This window comes from Drosophila eugracilis, unplaced genomic scaffold (assembly GCF_018153835.1).
Source record: "Drosophila eugracilis isolate 14026-0451.02 unplaced genomic scaffold, ASM1815383v1 contig_2153, whole genome shotgun sequence".
In the NCBI taxonomy this organism is placed as follows: Eukaryota; Metazoa; Arthropoda; class Insecta; order Diptera; family Drosophilidae; genus Drosophila; species Drosophila eugracilis.
The window spans coordinates 289,974-310,034 of NW_024573037.1; the positions used below are offsets into that span (position 1 = coordinate 289,974).

General features: G+C 39.0%; 6 protein-coding genes across 8 annotated transcripts; 4 read left to right on the plus strand and 2 right to left on the minus strand.

Annotated features, from left to right (window-relative positions):
• The first annotated feature begins 8 nt into the window (after window positions 1–8).
• On the plus strand, window positions 9–1,721 carry LOC108103023 (27 kDa hemolymph protein). Its single transcript, XM_017208350.2, has one exon. The coding sequence runs from the start codon at window positions 251–253 to the stop codon at window positions 1,160–1,162; it is 912 nt and encodes a 303-aa protein (XP_017063839.1). The 5' UTR covers window positions 9–250; the 3' UTR covers window positions 1,163–1,721.
• Window positions 1,722–2,587: 866 nt separating this feature from the next.
• LOC108103001 (peptidyl-prolyl cis-trans isomerase) lies at window positions 2,588–4,934 on the plus strand. Its single transcript, XM_017208319.2, has 2 exons — window positions 2,588–2,865; window positions 4,379–4,934. The coding sequence occupies exons 1-2, from the start codon at window positions 2,608–2,610 to the stop codon at window positions 4,802–4,804; spliced, it is 684 nt and encodes a 227-aa protein (XP_017063808.1). The 5' UTR covers window positions 2,588–2,607; the 3' UTR covers window positions 4,805–4,934.
• Window positions 4,935–4,975: 41 nt separating this feature from the next.
• LOC108103000 (WASH complex subunit 4) lies at window positions 4,976–9,734 on the minus strand. Of its 2 annotated transcripts, XM_017208317.2 has the most exons (9): window positions 9,643–9,734; window positions 9,075–9,580; window positions 8,791–9,015; window positions 7,636–8,736; window positions 7,326–7,578; window positions 7,092–7,246; window positions 6,600–7,026; window positions 5,843–6,048; window positions 4,976–5,790 (listed from the first exon to the last, which is right to left on the minus strand). In XM_017208317.2, exons 1-9 carry the CDS (start codon window positions 9,665–9,667, stop codon window positions 5,350–5,352), a joined length of 3,339 nt encoding a protein of 1,112 aa, XP_017063806.1. In that variant the 5' UTR covers window positions 9,668–9,734; the 3' UTR covers window positions 4,976–5,349. The 2 variants fall into 2 exon arrangements, with proteins under 2 accessions (XP_017063806.1, XP_017063807.1); XM_017208318.2 differs by lacking the exons at window positions 9,075–9,580; window positions 9,643–9,734 and having other exon boundaries at window positions 7,636–8,726; window positions 8,791–8,869.
• Window positions 9,735–10,280: 546 nt separating this feature from the next.
• LOC108103022 (IWS1-like protein) lies at window positions 10,281–13,256 on the plus strand. Of its 2 annotated transcripts, none has more exons than XM_017208348.2 (6): window positions 10,281–10,485; window positions 10,544–11,836; window positions 11,893–12,049; window positions 12,104–12,467; window positions 12,537–12,944; window positions 13,012–13,256. In XM_017208348.2, exons 1-6 carry the CDS (start codon window positions 10,467–10,469, stop codon window positions 13,132–13,134), a joined length of 2,364 nt encoding a protein of 787 aa, XP_017063837.1. In that variant the 5' UTR covers window positions 10,281–10,466; the 3' UTR covers window positions 13,135–13,256. The 2 variants fall into 2 exon arrangements, with proteins under 2 accessions (XP_017063837.1, XP_017063838.1); XM_017208349.2 differs by having other exon boundaries at window positions 12,107–12,467.
• Window positions 13,257–15,391: 2,135 nt separating this feature from the next.
• On the plus strand, window positions 15,392–16,818 carry LOC108103016 (lambda-crystallin homolog). Its single transcript, XM_017208341.2, has 3 exons — window positions 15,392–15,536; window positions 15,617–15,995; window positions 16,201–16,818. The coding sequence occupies exons 1-3, from the start codon at window positions 15,499–15,501 to the stop codon at window positions 16,729–16,731; spliced, it is 948 nt and encodes a 315-aa protein (XP_017063830.1). The 5' UTR covers window positions 15,392–15,498; the 3' UTR covers window positions 16,732–16,818.
• Window positions 16,810–19,700, minus strand: LOC108103015. Its single transcript, XM_017208340.2, has 3 exons — window positions 19,484–19,700; window positions 18,661–19,359; window positions 16,810–18,515 (listed from the first exon to the last, which is right to left on the minus strand). The coding sequence occupies exons 1-3, from the start codon at window positions 19,634–19,636 to the stop codon at window positions 17,478–17,480; spliced, it is 1,890 nt and encodes a 629-aa protein (XP_017063829.1). The 5' UTR covers window positions 19,637–19,700; the 3' UTR covers window positions 16,810–17,477.
• Between the last annotated feature and the right edge of the window lie 361 nt (window positions 19,701–20,061).

A 20,061-nucleotide genomic window follows, 5' to 3' on the forward strand; every position in this document is an offset into this window, starting at 1 on the left:
GTATAAAACCATCAATCGAAAGCCATCTCTAACCGACGGGTGGGATACAATGGAATTTTCTAATTGAATTAATTTTTCCAATTGTTTAAATGTACATTCAGTATCTTCTGATAATCCAAACAATTATGTATGTTTGAAGGAGATAAAACATACTAGTGCAAAACTCTTTCGTCGGCAGGTGACCTCAACAAGGTTAAAAAAAGTAAAAACCAAAAAAAAAAAAAGAAAAAAAAACACAAAATAACTGAAGATGACCAAAACATTTATAAACCATACAATCAGCATAATATGGCTAATTATCTTTAGCAATATTGGCATATGGGCCCAATTGGACATTGATCAAATCCAGACCCAACTTCCAGACCAACTAGCCAAGTCGAACTTTAGCTTAAACGATGCCAAGGAGCTGTTTCGCAACAAATGCATCGAGGTTGCCGGCGAGGAGGCGGGTGGTCAGGCGTACGGCGAAATCGAGTCTGGATTTATTGTCCTCACCGATTGCCTAAATGGCATCGTTAACTATACGGCGATGCAACAGGAAATTCAGGAGGCCAGTCCCAAGGGCGAACTCGATGTAGTATTTAATAAGTACTGTAGCAGGCGAACGAACGCCGTGGAATGTGTTGATGTGTTTACGGCCAAGCTTTTGCCTTGTTTGGTCCAGGAGGAGCGAGAAGGTCAGGATGTCATTAAGCAGATTATCCAGAGCCTGTTAAATTTCGTCTGTCACAAAGATGGCGATCAAATAGCTCTATTTATCGCTGAAAAAGGCCCCGAGTGCATCGAATCGCAGAAGGACAACATCCACCAGTGCGTGAACAATACCTTTTCGGAGTACCTAAACTTCTCTGATCTGCAGGACAATCGAATCAAGACGATCCCAAAGCTAACTGTTGGTCAAAAGCAGTGCGACGAAATGTTGACTCTGGAAGCTTGTGTGGTCAGCAAATTGGAGCAATGCTCGGACATTACACCAGCCAATCTCGTCGAGTCAATGTTCAACTTTATAAGAAACCAAACATTGTGCCGAGACAATCAAAAATCTCCTCTAGTCGCTGCGGTCAGTGGAAGTCGAGGGTTGCAACACATTATGCCTAATATTTTTCCTTACTTCGCTATTTATTTGCTTATTTTACGAGTTTCTTTTCAAAAATCTCCTTAGTTTTAAGATGCTTGTTTTTGTGCTCGAATATTAGCTTTTTATCCTGACAGATAATCTGTAAAACTTTTTTTTAATGCTTCAGCTTTCCAGTTTAAAGCGATTAATCAAAAAGCACGATAATCACTATTTTTAAGCTTTTGCTTTGCTAATAACGTAGACGTGGAACAGGATTCCATAGTTCAACAGCTTCTGGGGGTGCGCAAGTCAAAGTACTCAGGCAGCTAAATTTGTTGATTGCTTATAATTTGTGTAATTAACTTTCAATAATTGTTTAGAATACTCCTAAAAATGAGTTGGCCTATGTCATGCGTTCATCTCAATGCTTTATTTAAATTCGATTAAATTTTGGGGGCTTATTCGGTTTCGAGTTAAGTTTGTATTAAATCTTATATTTCACTGTGGGCAGCTAATGGTAATCTCACTATTTCATAGTGAATAAGGTACGGGTTTGGGATATGAAGTACTATCTATTATATTTGTATGAATAATGAATGAAAAGTTTTGTAAATGAATATACGTATCATTATTGTAAAAATAAAGTGATAAATTTGAAAATAAATATTATTGATAATAACATTAATGCAATATGTAAGAGAATAACCTGTGATGTACCGTAATATGTATATGGATTTGATCAAAAAGTAGCACCGTCATAAGTTTACAAAAACGGTATCATCAACGTAAAGCAGCATTTTATTTTTATTTATACAAGTTCATAAATTTGTGTTAAAAACTTTATTACATTTTCCTTTTTTTTTTTAATTTTTCTAAGCTTCTGAAATAGGAGGCACTGATGATATTTTTTTCATCTTCCATCGTTTCGTTAAAAGTACATAAAATGTGAATTTAATATATTGGAAACAAATATAAATTTTAACTTATTAAATATATCGTATTTGTTATTTATTAAAAAAAACTATTTGATTAAGACCCAATTTTTAAATAAAGCACCGGATGCTGTGACCCGCTAAATTCAACTATCGATAGATTTATTTTTGAAAATACGCGGGACGCTTGTATAAAAATTGATTTTTGGCGATAATGATCTTTGAATTTATATTCTTCATGAGAATTATATATTTTTTTAATTTATATTACAATAAATAAAATAAATAAATAAATTTATGTTAATATATACAAATAATTTTACCATCAAATTGATTATTGTGGTATCTTTTAATATCGTTCAAGAATATACTTCCTTTATATTCTTTTATCAAATCTAAGTGATCGCAAGTATCGAATCGCGGATAGAGATGCATTTTGCTGTTGAACGTGACCATTTTCTTCACATGGTAAGGAAATAGGATGAAAAGTGCGTTCGTATGTGCCCTAAAGTGATGTAACCGTTAGCCGGAGCGCGAAATATGCGGAATGGAACGCGTGTTTCTACCATCGTTTATATGGTATCGTAGTATCGTACATGCGGTCGCTCGTCATACACGATGGTCTCTTTCGGTGCAACTCTGTTTCGACAGTTTCGGTATAAGTCGGCAGCGGCATTTCACATTGCAGAGTCCGCCATTTTAACTAAAAAATCTATAACCCTAGCTTCGTCAGCGTGCAGTGCGAATAGGGGTCAGTTGCAATTTGGAATTCAGATTGTTCGCGAATATTCGAAAGCGTCGAAGATGAGTACTTTGCCTAGGGTATATTTCGATATGACCGCCGATGGCGAGCCCCTCGGTAGGATAATCATGGAGGTAAGTTAAATAGTTTTAAATTAAAATGCCTTTTTTATTTTTTAAGATTATTTTGTGGAAAAAGTGTATGAACACGTGATTTTTGAAAAGCCTTTTTTCGCGCAATTACCTCTGTAATTAATGGAAATGCCTATCTATTTACCAATAAAAGCCGCAAGTGACAAGTACGAAAGGTTAATTTTTTTTTTTCTTGACTTAAAAAATATATATGTACATTTGAGTGCAGTTATTTTCCATACTCATGCCTGAGTAATTGCATAGTACTTTTAAAGTTCTCACCAATTGGGTAAATGTTAAATAAATTCTTAATAATTACCTACATCTCTGAGTCAAGCATTTAAAAGTATTATCTTTGTAGAATGGAATTTTCCTTAAATTTAATTGACGTGTCGGCAAACTTTTGCTAGAATGGTGTGCAATTTTTTTTTACCGGTATTAATATGTATATGGGTGTGCAGTATATATACATTTAGCTAATGTATTGGTGTAGCTCTCATACCTATACACACATCCAGATCAATACAGGAACATAACCTCCAAGCGGTCACTCACATATGTACGTATAAATGTACAGTGTACACACAGAGATATATTCGGGTGTGAATGCGCGAGTTCTGTAAACTCGTTTGCAAAAATGAACTCACTATTAATTCCGTTGATGATGTAATGTAAGTGTATTTTACTTTTTTTTTTTTGTTTTCAAACTGTCCACTCCACCTAGCTGTATTTTTAGTAATCTGGGGAAAAAGTCATTGGCCGAATTTTAAAAGCCCACATGTCTAGGATTTTCCAATAGGATATGTATACGTACATACAGTGGAAGAAAATAATATACACCTTATCCTGAAACTTAATATGAAAAGTCTGGAATCTTTTTGATCACTGTAGGCATTTCCTCTATAAAGACAATGAAAACTTATACTAAACTTAACTAATTTAAACAATTGTCTATAATATGTATGACATATTTATTAAAAGTAATCTTTTTCTGCATATTATACAAGTTCCAGTGCATTTGACTGTTCGAGAAATTATATATGTATATTCTTATAGTATAGATATTTAAATATATATAAAATGTGAGTGGATGCAGGATTTGATTATTTGTTTATCATTTCCATTTGGTGTGCAATTATTTTAAGCCATTTGATGGAAAGTTCCAAAATATCCGAACACGAAAAGATTAAATATTAGTCATCTTTTCTACCGCATGCTAAAAATTCCGTTTATGTCAAAGGATTTAAAATGGCGCCGATAAAACGCAAAATTCGGCGTCGCGGAATCAACAAAACAGCTTATTGTTTCGCATTTTTTTTTTCGCGCACCATGGATTAAACAAACAAAAATGTGTAAATGATGTCAAGGTCGTGTGAATCGGATATGATTACAAATAAAACAAAAGCAATTGATCTGTATTTTTAATAATAAAGGCCAACAACCTTAGTGGGAAACTGATATGTTCCCCTGAAATAATATAGCAATTTATTAACCTGTTTGTTATTGTATATTTCAGCTGCGCTCCGATGTCGTGCCTAAGACCGCTGAGAATTTCCGCGCCTTGTGCACCGGCGAGAAGGGTTTCGGCTACAAGGGCTCCATTTTCCACCGCGTTATTCCCAACTTCATGTGTCAGGGCGGCGACTTCACCAACCACAACGGCACTGGCGGCAAGTCCATCTATGGCAACAAGTTCCCCGACGAGAACTTTCAGCTGAAGCACACCGGCTCCGGTATTTTGTCGATGGCAAACGCTGGTGCCAACACGAACGGTTCCCAGTTCTTTATTTGCACCGTGAAGACCGCTTGGTTGGACAACAAGCACGTTGTTTTCGGTGAGGTCGTCGAGGGCTTGGATGTGGTCAAGAAGATCGAATCTTATGGATCGCAATCGGGCAAGACCTCCAAGAAGATCATGGTCGCTAACTCTGGTGCTCTTTAAGAATGCGTAACAAACGCAAGATTACAAGAAGAAAAATCTGTTAAGACGAAAACCATTTGCATTTTCTCCAAAACATTTTTTTTTACCAATTACTGTAATATTACGAAATACAATACAACAATATTTTCAATAGACATGTTTAACTATTCCGATTGGGTTCTTTTTGGCCAATTATATTGTATTTGGGGGCCAAAATTTGAATATAAATAGAGAGCCTCCCCCTCTTATATCAAAGTGTTTAAATGGATAGTGAAGTTCCTTAGATCAGACGAAATAAAATGCTTCAAATCTGTAACTTTCACATTTCCATTGACAAAGACGAACGCATAAACAATGGGGCTTAGTAAAATGTTTGATGTTTGAAATTGGCATACTACAAAAAGTAGAGGCTAAATCTATCTACATATATATACCAACGTTCTACGATATGTACCGGACTCGGAATTGTAATTTCGTCTTAATAAAAGTTAAATAAAGGGAACTCAACTCTACTGATCAATGTGTTTATCATTGTTATTTGGTTTGGATAACAGATTTTTTTTATTTTATTGGAAGAATATCTCTGAGCTACTTAGAGTAGCATAGAGTAAATTATATTCATGTTCATAGGCATTAACATGTCGTTCGGTTATCGCCACCGTCTGGACAAGCTTCTCGTCCAGCTGCTCGGTCGCATTCTGCTGGCGTGCCAAGATTTCGCGCACCTTGGATCGCTCTTCGATTAGATGCTGAGTGGTCGTTTGACTCCAACCCAGCTCATGGAAATCTGTCTGCTGGTTCAGCATGTTAAGGATGTAGACCAGGCCAATTGCGAAGCCATCCTCGAACAAGGAGAACTTGTTCTGGTCCTTTTTGTGAATCTTAAGCTTCTGTTTGACCCTGTAGTCAATGTAGTTCATTATGAGCGCTGGTGTGATGAGGTAGAAGGTTCTTAAGTGGTGGTTATGCGGATTGCACAGAAAAGGTTGAAAGCCTTGCAGTAGAAGCTGAAATTTGATATCTTTATGCAATCGTATTTTGAAAAAGTAATATGCGTACCTTAAAGTAATTTGTGCTATCAGAATAGCATTCCTTCATATGTCCTAGGCTCTTTTCATATTCCTTAATTGAGCCCTTCGTGACTTGATGTACTTTGGAGCCACCTGAACTAAAGTTGCTATCGAGTCTGGTCTTAAATGAACGACTTCGGAAGTTTGCATTCTTGCTTCCTGCCTGCAGGAGGCGCACATATCCCACAGCATTGCCTAATTTCAAAAGTATTTTAAAGTTAATATCAGTCTGATTCCAATATACGAGGTGTGTTCAAAAAGTAAGGTGACTCTTCAAATTTCGCGAATTTCAAATTTTTCGATTATCGATTTTTTTGTTTTGTTATATTGGTACACTCTTCCCTAACATCTGTACCAAGTTTCAATGGAACATCCTCTTTTGTTTGGTTGTGAGAGGCGTAAAGTTACAAGTTGTTTTGCGAGCTCGGCGATTTTTTGCTATCGAAAAATATGGATCAAAGGATTTGGATTTTTTGGCCAAAAACAACACCACAATAATGCCTCAGCCACCATATTCACCGGATTTGGCCCCATGTGACTTTTTCTTGTTCCCAAAACTGAAGATAATCGAAAAATTTGAAATTTGAAAAGTCACCTTACTTTTTGAACACACCTCGTATAACTTCTAAAAGGTTTCGAAAATCGAAAAATTTGAAATTCGCGAAATTTGAAGAGTCACCTTACTTTTTGAACACACCTCGTAAGTCATTAAATAGTGTGTTTGTGATTTATAGGTCTTTACATACCAACTTGTGTTATAACCTTTCTAAAAAGGTCCATATAGGTCTCGCCATTGCCAGAGCAGCCCAACTTTCTGATCTTCTTGAGAAAGCTGTCGGCTCGCTCATATGGATACGATTGGTAGGGTTTGATGTGCTTGTGCTCCGAGTGAAATCGCAACTCCTTGAGCAGACGCGACTTGATCTGCTCGTCGTGCAGAAACGTGGAGAAGGTGTAGAACTTTTGGCGCAGGAACTGGTAAATAAAGTTCACGGTGGTATTGATGATACCAGTGCCGTGCGTCTGCACCGAGTTGGCCACGTGACGAGTGCCAATAATATCCAGATGTTTACTCTTACTATGTGTCTCTACGAATAATTGTAGGTTCATATTGTAGGCATAGGAGGAGGCAAACGTATGAATATTGCGCATGATTTGCAGCACGTCTATGCCCTTAACAACAGGAGGATCGGTAAGTTAATAGATTACAGATTGTAGATAGTGAATTAAATGATTACCTGATCAATGATTTGATTGGGTAGGTGATCATCGATGGGCCTCAGGTGCAATACCTTGTTGGCCAAATGACGCATCTTTTCGTACGACTTCCAGTCGTGCGGTGCGATCGTCGTTAGATTATAGAACGTTGCAGTAAAATAATTCTCAAGGTTATCTAAGAGATAGAATATTATGCAAATCAAATATCTTATTATTATGAATAACCCCTTTATATATTTTCAATTTCATCCTACCTTTAATAATATTATAATTTCTGCCGTTTTCAAAAGACACTGCATTAATGGAAAGCCGATAGTCCAAAGTACATTGCTGGAATGGTTGATCTTGGTCCTGGAACAGATGTGAAAGGGCCTCGACTCGCAGGAAGAACTCCAAGTGGTTGCTTAAAAACTCGATAATTAAATCGTTCGCCGATTGCTTGAGACACTTTGAACCCCTAAATATAGCCATAATCTTGTCCAGATGATGGCTTGCAGATACAATATTCTGCAAATATAAGCTTCAAAATTTTAGGACATTGCATTATAAGACGTAATAACTTACTTGCAGAGAGTAAGGATTGCGCTGGAGTTCGGTGTACTCCTTAAGCACCGAAGTGTTCAGGAACCAGTAATTATATACCAAACTCGAGGAGTCTGACGAGTCCATTTGTCCTCTTATATCACGCATAAACTTCCTAATATTATTAGCACGAAGTATAATTGATCTGAATAGCTTCTGATTGTCGGCGGGCAGATGACGATTGTCGAGAAACTCGCCAAGGGCTAGGTTTATAAAAGTCAGCCGTTCTTTGCTTGGAAAGCCCATAATAGACTTCTCGGCCAGTTTCATGGTTGATAAAAAGTTAATCTTGCGCTGGTGCAACTTAAGATCAACGATTTTCTTCTTTGTGGTGTGCAGTAGATGCAGAACCTTTTGCTTCTGCCATTGAATCAGTGAGCTAATAAATTGCACGAAATTGATTTGATTCGATTCAAAGGTATTTTGAATAACTTTTAGGTACTGTAGCAATCGATAGACGACAAACCAGTCGTGCTTGGACAAGGGCGTCATCAGAGCAACATGGCGGTTGATCAGTGAGACTGCCAGTTGGGTAACTTGATCAGCATACGAATGACCAGTGAGTATCAGCTGGGAGAAGGTCTTCAAGTGCCCAAAGACTCCGACATCAAATACCCTCTTCATCCGGATTGACCACAGCGAGATTTGTGTGCCCAATTGCCGACAACTCTTCTGATCGCTAAGCTTAAATTTTTCTAGGACGGTGCTATGGATTTTTAGGGCATGTCCATCTTGAGAACGGGCTGGTGATTTTATCAGGGTTTTGGCATGCTGCGAGAGAAATGCAGATGGTGACCAGAAAACACTCCGATTAAGCGGAACCTGTTTATGCCTAGCTACCAAGTCGACAATATTTTTCACCAGTTTCCCCTCCATTTGGATGCCAAACTCATGGATCACCGCCACAAAGGCAGTAAGGCGAATGATGTGCTTGGGTTCTTCATAGTTTTTGTACTCGTGGCTTTGATTCGCATCCATGTCAACAAGCAGCTTGCGAATATAGGCATTGGAATGCTGAGTGATGTGGTTAATAACGTTCAGGCTAAATTGCTTTTTCAATTCCATTAGGTTATCTAGAAGAATCTGTTTTAAAATATCCATTATAAGAGGTACAATAATGCTTTATGATATTCCTACCCGAAAGAAATCCTTTGTAATTAGATTTTCCATGTCAACTAGCGATGAACTGAGTCCATGGAGCTCCGAGAGAGTGGATCGGTTAGAGGATATACTATTATTATTGGACAGGTTTATAAGCCACTTTTTGTAGAGCGCCCACATAACAGAAATCTTCGATTGTCTTGCCAGTTCATTAAAAACGACTATGTGCTCCAGCAATTCAGTCATAACATCAAAGACAGCCTATAAATTCGGATATCAATATGTTATATTACAGACTTTTAAAGTATTAATATACTTACGAATATATGGACTTCATTGACATCCTCAGGCACGCAAACGGATGCGGCTATTTGCCTCAATAGATTTTGGAGTATCACAATCATGCGTTTGAGCAAAAAGTAAATCTGGCAAAAGAATTCCATTGAGCTGCTCATTCGGACCAAAGATCCTTCGAAGCCGAAACCATCTGAATGTGAAGAAAGCGAATCATCCAACCGAAAATCACTGAATAGAAATGCTAGCTGAAACCGTTTTGCCTTCATGGACAAATTTCTGCTCTGATTGCAGAGATTTGCCAATGTCGTCAGAGGTTTATTCGCCACAAGCTCCGATTCCTCAAAGTTCTTATCGGGAACAATTGAGTAGTTGTTAACAAAGTTGACCTCGATGACGGGCGACATATATATACAAGATACAGGCTCCAAAACGTCCGAATTAGGCACTTTATCCCTTAACAACTTCAATTTTTCATCATGTTCGGATATAAATGAGCCGAAATCCCTTAAAATATCCTCAGCAAACATAGCTAATATAGAAGAAATATAGATGAAGGCATGTATATGGATTTTATTTGAATATGATACGTACACATAGAGCTTTGCTCTTCCTTCATGTTTACCAATTTTAATTATGTTATTGTTTTGATTTTCTTATTAGTAATTTGGAGATGGAACATTTCAAGTGGGAGGTTTCTTCCTCGATAACGATATTTTCCGATAACTAAAAAGATTAGAACAAAAGTAGTTGGAAAATATATTTCTTACACCATGAATTCTTGAATACCTAAAGAACAATTTATTTAACATACATGTTTGCAAATTTAGTAATACACTATTTTTCATTTGATTGACTAAAATTGTCAAGATGAATAAGAAATAAAACAAATACAAAAAAACATATCCGATTTAAAGTGCAGGCGAAGAAACTTTGAAAACCTAGTTTGTCATCTCATTGTTGAAGAATTCTTTTAACAAAAAAGTTTTTGTTTGTATTTGTTTTATTTCTTATTCATCTTGGAAATTTTAGTCCATCAAATGAACAATTTTATTAGAAAAGTTTAACTTTAAAATATAGAACAAATATGTAAAATATTAATAATAATTTTTCTTAATGGTTGCTGCGGTGATTGTTGCGATTGTGGTATGTAACGGCCCCAAACAGCGTGCAGGCAAGAGTGTATGTGTATACACTAACACCAATGTTCCTAATGCCATTCGTTCCAGTGTATCGGCCCTGATAAATGCCGAAGAATCGAATCGCGTCGTATTTTATAAGTCATTGCAGGAATTATTTTTTAGCTATTGCTTTAATGTCTATCCTATAATACCACAAACCAATTGCACAACTGATTTAACTAATTTAGTTGTTAGGCGTGCTTTTCGTTGTTTTTGTATTATAATAAGACGCACGGCATGGAAACTTCTGAACAAGGTTTGTTACAAAGTTAAGTATCAATTGTATATTACTTAAATATTAATGTAATTTGAAGAAAAAACCGGAGGCAACGACGCCGCGAGCTTATTTGAAACTCTCGAGAAGACAACAACAGAGCTGGTCGCAAAGACAGTGGTGGAGGAAATTCGAGATTCAAATCCTGACGTGACCAATTTGGAAACAGTATTGCCAGAAAAGTGCAAGAGCAAGTCGCCATCTCCGGCACCCAAGGATGATGGCAAAAATGACGATGAGGCCATAACCGCCCGTTCGCGTAGTCGCAGTCGCAGTGGATCCAGGAAGAGTGTATCCCGCTCGCGAAGTGGATCACTGCGGTCACGCAGCGGTTCGGCTCATTCGGCTGGTTCCCAGCGTTCACGAAGTCGTTCCAAGCAATCCTTGAATGGTTCTCGGCGGTCCCGTAGTGGATCTGCCCGTTCCCGCAGTGGATCCCAGCATTCTGGTGCAGCTCCGAGTTCGCCAACTGGCTCCAGACGTTCTCGTAGTGGCTCCAGACGTTCCCGCAGTGGCTCTAGGCGCTCCCTTAGTGGATCTAAAAGATCCCGTAGTGGGTCCAAACGATCTCGCAGTGGCTCTAGACGATCACGCAGTGGTTCCAGACGGTCCCGCAGTGGCTCCAAGCGATCCCGCAGTGGCTCAAGACGATCCCGCAGTGGATCACATCGCTCCCGTAGCAGATCTGGCTCCAGGCGCTCCAGCCGATCTCGGAGCGGCTCAAGACGTTCGCGAAGTGGTTCGGGGTCTAGACGATCTCGCAGTGGATCCGGATCACGGCGTTCTCGAAGTGGCTCCAGGCGCTCCCGTAGTGGTTCTAGGCGCTCCCGTAGTGGCTCCAGGCGTTCACGAAGTGGATCGGCGCGTTCTCGTAGCGGATCTCACCGTTCTCGCAGTGGTTCGCGGCGTTCGCGCAGTGGATCCGGCTCGAGGCGATCTAGAAGTGGATCACGGCGTTCACGCAGTGGATCCGCACGCTCTAGGAGCGGATCTAGGCGCTCTCGAAGTGGATCCAGGCGTTCTAGAAGTGGATCCAGGCGCTCTAGGAGTGGGTCTCGACGTTCCAGGAGTGGATCCAGGCGATCGAGGAGTGGTTCTAGGCGATCTAGGAGTGGATCTAGGCGGTCAAGAAGCAGATCGAGGAGTGGATCTAAGCGATCTAGAAGCGGATCCAGGCGATCACGAAGCGGATCTAGGCGGTCTAGAAGTGGTTCCCGTTCGCGTAGTCGATCCAATAGTGCTGCTTCTCAAAAGGGAGCTCGATCCCGGTCCGGCAGTGCTATTTCCCAGAATGGAGCTAGGCGCAAAAGATTAGCTATTAGTGATTCCGAAGGTGAATATAGCCTACAGCTTATTAAATACCATTATTTATGTTGTTTCCATCTATAGACGAAGAACCGAAGGTGGCTAAGAAACGCGCAAAAATTACCGACACGGACAACGAGGAGGAAGAAGGCGAGAATAATGGGCTCGGCAAAGAGAAGTCACAAGACAAAATCACAGAAAGTTCAGACGATGAGAACACGCCAATTTCAAATGAACCAGAGTAAGACATTTTGCTATAAATCAAAATGTAAACTAACATTTACATTCATTGCAGTAGCAGCAACTTTATTTCAGACTTTGATGCAATGCTTCTGAGAAAGAAGGAAGAGAAGCGAGTGCGTCGTCGCAAGCGAGATATCGATCTGATCAATGACAATGATGATCTGATCGATCAGCTTATTATTAGTATGAAGAACGCCTCGGATGACGACAGAGAACTGAATATGATGGGTAAACCGGCTACAAAGAAAATTTCAATGCTAAAACAAGTGATGTCACAGCTCATTAAGAAGCACTTACAGCTCGCCTTCTTGGAACACAATATACTCAATGTACTTACAGATTGGTTAGCGCCCCTGCCAAACAAAAGTCTGCCCTGTCTTCAGATACGCGAGAGTATTCTTAAACTCTTGTCAGATGTAAGTTCAGTAGTCTTTAGTAGTCATTTATTTTTGTTTTATAACTTTAATGCATTCTCTTTTTAATAGTTTCCTACCATAGAAAAGGGACTCTTAAAACAGTCGGGCATCGGCAAGGCTGTCATGTACTTGTACAAACATCCTCAGGAGACAAAGACGAATCGCGATCGAGCTGGTCGCCTGATTTCCGAATGGGCCCGCCCGATATTTAACCTCAGCTGCAATTTCTCAGCCATGAGCAAAGAGGAGCGGCAGGAACGTGATTTAGCGCAAATGTCTCGCCATCGCCATAAAAGTGTAGAACCAGAACCAGCCTCCTCCAGTCAAGCCCAAACCCTGAATCAGACGTTGTCCAATGAGGACAAGCTGCTTCGACCTGGAGATCCTGGCTGGGTGGCACGCGCTCGTGTTCCCATGCCCTCCAATAAGGATTATGTCATCCGCCCTAAGTCCACAGTCGAGGGTGAAATCTCCACGGTTAGTTTTGCACTTTCGAGATTCGAACTTCAGTCTGTATATTTATTGACCTTCTTTGGACTTTCAGACAACAAAGCGGAAACCAAACCGATACGAAAAGCATATGAAACGTTTCTTGGACTCAAAGCGCCTGAAGGAGAGCCGCAGGGCCGTCGAGATATCTATCGAGGGTCGCAAGATGGCACTGTAAGCGGCATACTAGCTAACTTTAATAAATAATTGTAATAAAAATGAAATCAAATGGCACGAATTGAAATCCAAATCATAGAACAAAATTAAAGAATATATTTTTGAATATAATTAAAAATGAAAGCCAACCTTTTGAATTCCAAAGTCAATAAGAAAGAGATGGGTAAACAAAATGACATTTCGCGATGCCCTAATCAAGTTCCCAAACTGCACTCTTATCAACTATCTACAAGATTTTATTGTAAATGGATATGCAATAGAATTAATATGAGAGCAGTGATTAGATAAAAGTATGTAAACACTTCAGTTAAGCTATAAATTTCATTCGCTAACTTTTCCTGATAGGCATATTTACACAAAAGAATTAGAAAGCTTTGGTAGTTTGAAAAAATTGCCCTTTTTAATTTAAGAAGGATATATTTTTGAATATAATTAAAAATGAAAGCCAACCATTTGAATTCCAAAGTCAATAAGAAAGAGAAGGGTATACAAAATGACATTTCGCGATGCCCTAATCAAGTTCCCAAACTGCACTCTTATCAACTATCTACAAGATTTTATTGTAAATGGATATGCAATAGAATTAATATGAGAGCAGTGATTAGATAAAAGTATGTAAACACTTCAGTTAAGCTATAAATTTCATTCCCTAACTTTTCCTGATATGCATATTTACACAAAAGAATTAGAAAGCTTTGGTAGTTTGTAAAAATTGACCTTTTTAATTTTGATTCCGTCTAAAATTGAAAAATTCTTTAGACATACTGGTTTTTTTTATGATTTTTTTACCTTGCCTAAATAGGTTACTGCGCTTTTAAAATATATATAAATACAACTATAATTTCTTTAAGTGTTTACAACAAATTCGGGCATGAGATAGAATAGAATTTTTACTTTTAACAAACCGTAAGCAAGTCTTGAGAAAAAGTCAAATCTTTAAAATTATACATATGTTTTTTTTCATAATTTAAGATTGTTTACTTGATGCAGATTATTTTTTCTATCCTAATCTTGTGATCACGTTATTAATTTATTAGGGAATAAAAAATTAAGTACAGAAACTGAAAGTCAAACTTATAACTTTTAAAAATAAATAGTAAAAGAAATTTTATGTTAGTAAATGATAAATATGTCCGAAGAGATAATGTCCGACTTTCTGGATCGCTTAACCAAATACAATTTAAAGATTAAAGTTTGTTATCATTAAAAAATATAATTACCACTTCCAAGATTTCATAAAAACAAGGGTAAATATTTTCAAATTGAGTTTTTTAGGAACAAATTTTTTTAAATTTCATTCAAAAGAGAAAGAGTGTTCAAATACTCATTTATTTTTAATAGTTTTTGAAACTTTTTTATTTACATTGGTATGCAGCATACCAGGTTGAAAACAGTGTTATTTATATGCTTTATTTAATGTTCATCCATATTTATATTATTTAATGTCGTATATATTAAATACTACGACAGCTCGAAAAGCTTAGTAAGGTTATTTTAGTGCTAGTAACAAATACATAAGTGCACGACAATCACAAAGAACCCCAAGTGTGGAGCTACCATTATAAAATGGCATTAATAATAAAAGTCAAATTAAGGGCATCTTGGCACAGTTTTGTAGTGTGTCACCCAGTAGAAAATTAGTTACTTGTCACGACATTTCCACGACGGATTATCTCGTCAAATGGTTAAACGCCTTGTAGCAAAAGTTACTTGCTTTTTTTCCCCACTTATTTCAAATTACAAATTAAACTTTTCGATTTTTTAATTTGATTTAAATAATATAAAAAGACCCAGGCTATAACCAGTGTATATAACTCTGGTTACTATAGTCTGAATTCAAATCCCATCATCACATAGTACATTATTAAAAAAAAAATAATCCATCTTACCGAAGTTTCTTTTAATATTTAATTATTTAATATTTGAAATATAATCTTTATTTTCTTTTTCTTTTTCTTCTTATGTATTTTATATTTTTATCTAAGTAAAAAGCATAAAAACAAGGCAGGTTCTTAGGAAAATAGTTTTTGTACAACTCTATGATGTGTATATAGGGCTGTGGGCGTGGCAGCATCATCCAATTGTCTAACGGGGTGGCATTATTATCGCACGCCAATGTGTGCAGGCCCACTATCTCCTCGGAAATCTCCACCAACACCCATCAACACCCCACAAACACTTGGGTTTTCGGTCTCGTTTTTGGGTTCACCTCTGCTTGTCTGCCAGTCGTTATCGCTCAATATTAAACCGGTTGCGCCGCCGTCTAATTGTTCAAACGCATGTACGCTGTGCCAAGTGGCGGTCGACAGCAATAGCTCCTCCATAACTCCCATATAGTTACGCTGAAAAGTAAATATAAACAGAGATGTCGCTGAAGAACGAGAAAATCGGTATTGTGGGCAGGTAAGTGTGAGCAGAAACAAGAAAAATCGATTCTGAAGGATATAAAGGTGCTGAATCGTAGATATATATTCATATTTTAGCGGTCTGATTGGTCGCTCCTGGTCCATGTTGTTCGCCTCGGTGGGCTATCAAGTGGTGCTGTACGATATCCTGCCCGAGCAGGTGTCCACCGCTTTGACTGCCACTCAAAAGGAGCTGCTGGATCTCGAGTCCAAGGGTCTGCTGCGCGGCAAGTTGACTGCCGCCCAGCAATTCTCCTGCATCTCGGGTACCAATGACATCAAGGAGTTGGTCAAGGGTGCCATCTTCATCCAGGAGTGTATCCCCGAGCGTTTGGATCTGAAAAAGGCTCTGTATAAGCAATTAGATGCTGTTGTCGGACCCAACACCATCTTGTCAAGCTCCACCAGTACTTTTCTGCCCTCCCTCTTCAGCGCGGATCTGAAAAACAAGGCTAATGTGAGTAGAACTCTCAAGATTGGTTGGGCAATACGTCGTTTATATTTTACCAGATTTGAAAAACTTTATATGGTGGCTATACCTGCTGAATATATATAGATAAAGCCAGCTCAACCGACCTTGTTCTCAATTAAATCCAAATATTTGTGTTGTTTTTGATGAGAACAAAACAACTAAGGCCAACTACGCTTAATTTTATGAACAGGTTTTGGTCTCGCATCCCGTCAACCCACCGTACTACGTTCCTCTGGTCGAGATTGTGCCTGCACCGTGGACGAAACCGGAATGGGTGCAGAAGGCCCGTGCCTTGATGGAAGAGATTGGTCAAAAACCAGTTACTCTGTCACGGGAGATTGAGGGCTTTGCCCTGAACCGTATCCAGTATGCCATTCTTAATGAAACATGGCGATTGGTCGAGGCCGGGATCCTGAACGTCAAGGACATCGATAGCGTGATGAGCAATGGACTGGGTCCGCGTTATGCCTTCTTGGGTCCCTTGGAGACAGCCCATCTGAATGCCGAAGGCATGGCCAACTATTGCGAGCGTTACTCGAAATCCATCTATACCGTCAGTCAGACAATGGGACCAACAATGAAAATGGAGGGTCCAGTGGCTGACGAAGTGGCCAAGCAGCTAAACGAGATGGTACCGCTGGATCAGTTGGCCGCCCGCCGCAACTACCGCGACAATTGCCTCACCCAGTTGAGCATTCTCAAGAGCAAGCTCAATAAGTAACTCATTATCTTCGTTCTTTCCTTTTTTTTTTTTGTGATATGCTAGCGCCACATATGTACGTTAAATATACGGAAATCGTTTAAATAATAATCTCTTTTTATTGAATTCTTAAAGTGGTCTTTGAAGACAATTTAGTAGTGGAAAATTAAACAGATTTTACAAAGGATGTGCTTTGCAAGCGACTTATTTTAAATTCGGGTAATTTTTTTTTTAAAGATTTAAAGTCTTGAAAATATAGGATATTGTGGTCAAACGGCTAACAGTTGCGTTATTTAAATAAACGTTATTATTATTTTCTAGTAGTACGCTAAAGTATACTGCAATTTGATTAAAATTATATTATATTTCAATGAGATTTCAGACTTGGAAAATGCAATTAAACAGAAACTTATCCTTCGTGGCTAGGCATTCTAAAAAGTTAAAATAACTAATTAACTTGGTTCTCATTAACTAAAGTAAATATAAAATTATGGTTATATAGACAAACGTTTAGAAACGAAAACTAGGTGGCTAAAGTTTATAATTTAGTGCAGATGGCATATCAGTTGGCTTTATCTTGTGACGTCAGGCGAAAGGAAACAAGAACCAAAAATATAAAGAGATAGCCAAGCCGTCGTATTCACATTGTCGGTTTATCTTCAAGGTTAAAAACTTGACCTCAGACATCACATTTGGATTCACTTTCAGGCGACATTGCGCCACCGCCACGGGACAAACAAGTGCTTCCTATCTCTACTCTATGCAACTTATCCGGAACCGGACTTTTTGGCAAAGCTCTGGCCCCTAAAGCTTGGCGTCGTGTAGGAGGTATTCGACAGGCCTCCGGTTCCTGAGCCTGCGGCCATGCCCATTGGCTTTAGGGATCTGCGTTGCTGGGACCGCATTGGGACCGGCAGCGGTGTGCTTGTGCAGGACATTTTTTGGGTAGGCTTGGTCCTAGAAGATATGGGCGTCTCTGGGATTCGTGGATGAACGGGATTCAGGTAAGTGGACTCGCTACTTGCAGTCACCTTCATAATCGGAACAACGGGTTTGATAGGCTTTGTTGCCTTGATGGTTCCACTGGGCTTTACCATCGATTCTGTTATTGATGGATTCTTCAAACGGCTGCTCATAAGGGTGCGCCTATTTTCGTAGGCCTTAGTGGACGGATTACTGGGTGTGGAAAAGGAGTTGCTTCTCTGTCGAAACGAAGCTGCTGCACCCATTGGCCCAACAGTGGCAGTGTTTTTAGCTTCCCTAGGCGGCGGAAGATTTTCTACTTGTCGATCGGATTTCAAAACTTCCCTAGGCAGCTTAGACTTGTCTTGTATGGACAGTGACGATGATCGACGACGCATTGTATTGGAATCACTTAAGGGCATCGGATTCGCTTTCTCAATGCAATTGGAGGGAAATATTTGCTGATTACTGTAGCTGCTGGGATTTACCAATAGTATGACTGTCCTCGGATCAATGCCTTGTTTTTGTTCCTGATCACCAGCCTTTGCAAGTTTGTGCCGTTCCAGGAGTTCGTTGATCTGCAGAGCGAGAGTTTCGTCCACCAACTCTGTCATATAGGGCTCTTTTCTGGTTACTGGAACAGAAGGTATCGATGGTATGGATGGTAATATAGAAGGTATCGTTGGCAAGTTCTTATCGAATGGCTCCAGGCGGGATTCGCCATCGAAAGTGGCTGTAGAGCAGACCATGGCATCGGGAAAGTTTTGAGCCTTATTACCAAGCTCCTCGCTCCCCTCCTCCTGAATCTGATTGGCATCTAATGAACGCTTTGCCCTTGAGCCCTGAAATTAGATAATTTAAGGAACTTTAGAGGGTAATAGATAGTCATGATATAACTTTGCAAGTAAGTACGTACTTAATAGGTATAAGACTCTACTTTTAGACTATTTATTAGAGCTTCGATAGAGGAGTTCTAAAAATCATTACCTGAAGTTCGAGATCAAATGTACCCTGGCGGGTGTATGAGTAAGACGGTGGAATCGTTAGTTCTGTCCGGGCCTCAAGACAATTGTTATTGGGACCAAAAATGACTGCCGCAATGGATTCAATTGCCGTGTCAAATATATGCCACTTGGTCCTTTCGACGTGTTCGTGGGCTAATATCTTAAGATCCTGCAATAGTTGACCCAAATCTTTGCTATTTGATCGATGTTTTGGTGGCTCTTTTGGACTTTCTTGACTTATATCATAAATTTCGCTTGCTTGCTTGAGGCGTTCATCTGCTTTTTCATTCTGCTCTGCATTATTTAAAGCATCAAGAATCGGTATGCGTAGCATTTTAAGGTCTTCCTCGAAATTGATACTAGAGGACATAACGTCGTCGTCCTCAATAAGCTTCAGCGGCGATTCTGCCGCCAACATCTGTAGGTTTTCGTTCATAATAGTTTGCTCTAACTCCGTTTTGGATCGATTCTGAGGCGGCGTGTTAATCACGGATCGTGAGGCATTCAGTTTCAGCAACTGTTTTTGAAATGAGCTGTTCGAGCGCTTCTTTTGTGTTGTTTCTGACGATACTGACATCTTGTCTGTCTGCATGCAAACCGGAGGACTCTCGTTATCAAGATCAGGATACTGTCGTTCGGCACTGGACACCTTTTCCTTTATCTGCGTCTTCAAGGTCATCCCCTGAAATTATAAATAGAGATAGGTAAGTGGTACTTTATTTGAAAGCATTACTTAGTATATTAGCCATAGGGGACTATTTCCGAGATAATTTATTATTACAGCAGTAAACGCGACCTAACCTTACCTTAATGCAAGCTTCCTTCTCCATCAAATCGAAGGGATCGTAGGGGCCCTCAAAGTTTGAGACAACGACCAAATCCTCCGGCTCCTCGAGCAACATCTCCTTATTGGGCTCATCCCATTCAGTCAAGTCAATCAGATTCCGGACATCACACATCTTTGCGCAAACACAATTCCTTACACAAAAATTAAAAATAAAAACTTCGAAACAACGCCGTGTTTGGCGCTACTACGATGGTATGTGTTGAAATTATCGATAAATGTTACCTGAGGTGATAACACCTGTTTTCCCGTCAGATTCTTTATAATCCGGTCACACAGAATATCAATATCGAAAACATGTCTTTTTTTGTTTATAGAAAATAAACTAAATTTTTTTTTTATTCGCGCCGGGCTATAAAAATCTTCACTTTACATTGGTTGAAAAATTGGAGGAACAATAAATGAATTCCTGGTCACACTGCCTAGCAATGTCTTCTTCTTTTAAATATTCAAAACCAAACGAGGTAAATAAAAAGTCGCATCCTTTGTTTAAAGATTGTATTTTAATTTACAATTGTTTCCATATATCCACATATATAT